This window comes from Austrofundulus limnaeus, unplaced genomic scaffold (genome assembly GCF_001266775.1).
Source record: "Austrofundulus limnaeus strain Quisiro unplaced genomic scaffold, Austrofundulus_limnaeus-1.0 Scaffold1110, whole genome shotgun sequence".
Classification (NCBI taxonomy): Eukaryota; Metazoa; Chordata; class Actinopteri; order Cyprinodontiformes; family Rivulidae; genus Austrofundulus; species Austrofundulus limnaeus.
Genome location: NW_013953512.1, coordinates 80730 through 83556, shown reverse-complemented (window position 1 = coordinate 83556; position 2827 = coordinate 80730). Strand labels below are relative to the sequence as shown.

Sequence of the window (2827 nt, the reverse complement as noted above, 5' to 3'; positions counted from 1 at the left end):
TTGTTGGTTTTTATTTATAAAACAACAAAAAAAAAAAACCTGAAATGTAGTCGGTTACAGCTACAGAAATGATTAAAGAGTTTGACAAATTTCCACAAAATAATCTAAAATATGTCATTCTTGTGTTCAGTCGATGAAATGTTAGCTCAATATCTGTAAAATTGGGTTATAGTCATTTATGTAACACGTTAGAAAACATAACTACATGTCAAATACTAAAATAAATAGTGTTTATTAGAGTTTCACACAGACTATAAAAATAAATCACTGTTTTTTTGTTCACAGTTTGTATTTTAATTCAATTACATGTAATATTTCTAACACTCTTCAGTTTCCCTCCTCTGTCTCCCCTTCAGTCTTCAGTACATGGCCCACTTTGAGCGCCGGGACCTGAAGGCCTTCTCCGTCGAGCCTCTGCTCATCTACCCAACCCACTACACTGGAGAGCCGGGCTACATCAGCGACACGGAGACCTCCACCATCTGGGACGACGACGCCGTGGCCACAGACTGGGACCGGCAGCACGCCCGCAAGACGGCCCAGCAGGGGCGCATCCAGCCCGTGGCYCAGAACAGCGTGACCGGAGACTCGCCTCCTCCTGCGGCTCGAGTGTCGCGAGATGAACTCTGACCCGGAGACACGCAGGACACTCGGCATCGACGTTGGCCAACGCTGCTTTAAGAACGGGGCTGTAAGAAAKCTAACGAGGAGCTGAAACTTTATTTATTCTCCACGTGTCTCCTATGAGGACTTCACGGCCTGAGGACAGCTWACATCATTTACAAAATGTGAAGAAAAGAAAAAGATTCTCACAAYGATGGACGTTCATGTCACTTAAAGGATTCTAATGGTTTAAAGCAAACAGATGTGTTTTCTAACAAACAGCTGTAGAATTAAAAACAGTTTGTCGTGAAGCTGTGTAGTGCAGTGCACGAGGACATATTCATGTGCTTACCAAGTGAGCGKGTGTGGGAGGAGACAGGGCTGACGTCATTTTGTACCCAGGGGTGTCACTTCTTCAGATGAGGTCATGCAAATARAAAACAAGTACACACACACATACACACACTCACAAGCTCAAAACTCAAGACATTTTGTTCCAAGCAGCATGACAGAAACAGATGCTTTGACAATCCAAAGATTCTGTTTTTTTGCAGAAAGAGGACAAATTTTACAAACCATCGAAAAAAAAAATGTCTTTAGAAAACAAGTGGGCTGGTTCTGCTGATTAGCATTTCAGAGCATAAAACAAATAAGATGCAGTTTAACGTAAAAAAAAAACTTTTTGGATTCTTGAAGATGTCTCAATTTTAGCAAGTGCCTTTTTTGTTCAGTTCTGCTGCAGGTTGAAGCAATAAAACTGCTTCTCAGTTTATGTGTTTTCACTCATTGCAGATTAAACTGACAGATGTTAGCCACCCTCATAAAAAATAGATAATTTGTTGTTTTGACATGTTGGTGGAGCTCATAGGACAAAACATAAACAGAAATCACATCAGCTTTTTATCTCTGTGAGACAAAAATATGCATCAGTTTGTGTTTATTATTGTTGAACAAATTAAGCTAACTGTTCCCGTGACCCGATGAAGGAATATTAACTTCATTATAACAGACAAGTAAAACAGAATCGTGCAAAGTTCTAGCTCCACTTCAGCTCAGTTTTACGCTTCCTGTTTGCTGAGGGAAATAGGAAGTCAGGGATTAGGATCTGAGGAAGAAGAGTGAGTGAACYCTCCACAAAATCCAGAATGTGAACAGCAACAAAAATAAAAAATAAAATAAAACAAAGAGTTGGTTTCTCAAAGGTGGTGGATTTTACTGCACATTTCTTGCACGGGTCAATTGTAAAACAAAAACAAAAAAACTTCACTGTGGTTTCGTGACTTATCAGATCTTGTTTGACGCAAAACTTTTCGTTTGAAAATCTCGAGTGAAACTGAACAGACTTTATTCAAAATAAAGTGTGATGTTTTAGTGTTTTTTTTCCCCTGCCGGTGCTGTACTGAGAAGAGAAATTTGCTGCCATCCCTTGGTCATRTTGTGAATTCTTACAAACTGCTGATCATTTGGAAAGTATTTTTTAAATAAAGTTCTTTACGCAGCTAACACCATCTTCTCTCCTACTTTTTCAGTTCTCCTTTGAGGTCCAAAGATCAGGTTTAATGAAATGTTACTGTGCTTCTAGAAGAGATGACCCACAGTACTGATAACAGACTAAAATACTTTTAATTTCTCTGGGAAAATGTAAATTTAGTGCTTCAGCTGTTGGTGTATTGGAAAACTTTTATTTCTGCATTTTTGTCTTTTCAAACAACAATAACAAACTTCCCAACACTCTGCTACTGTTAAACTCAGAATTTTACATGTCTGCTCATGCTACATCTACTTTTAAAACAATAAATCAGTGTTGGATGTGTTGTTGTTTGACTGCAGACCCACAGTGTTTGTCGCTCACCTGGTTACCTGCAATCACAAATGATTTGACAGATGTTGTGATGCATGTGTCTGTATGCTGACACCTTCCCAAAATAAACACCTGAGTCATTGTTTTGTCAAGATTTTCAGGAAACACAAAAACTTAACCAAAATTATACCGTATGATATTTTTTAAGGCACTAAGTTTCTTAGGCAATTATTTTAGTAAGGTGTTGAAATGACGAATGGTTATGGAGTGCTAAGTGTTAAATAAAATCAAAAAGAAAAAAATTGTATAGGTCTTCTGGACGGTTCTTCTCTAATGAAACGTTTCGTCTCTCCTCTAAGAGACTTCTTCAGTCTGAGAGTTTCAGGCTAAATTCAGGCATTTAAGCCTTGCCTCCATGTGACT

The 2827-nt window shown here is 38.6% G+C and overlaps 1 protein-coding gene across 1 annotated transcript; it reads left to right on the top strand.

The window, feature by feature from the left end:
* Window positions 1–356: 356 nt before the first annotated feature.
* On the top strand, window positions 357–2106 carry LOC106534178 (procollagen galactosyltransferase 2; the record flags this gene model as incomplete). The annotated part of the gene is given in 1 exon segment (XM_014030740.1): window positions 357–2106. A coding segment is annotated over 1 exon segment (274 nt), but the record flags the coding sequence as incomplete, so codon positions are not given.
* Window positions 2107–2827: the final 721 nt, after the last annotated feature.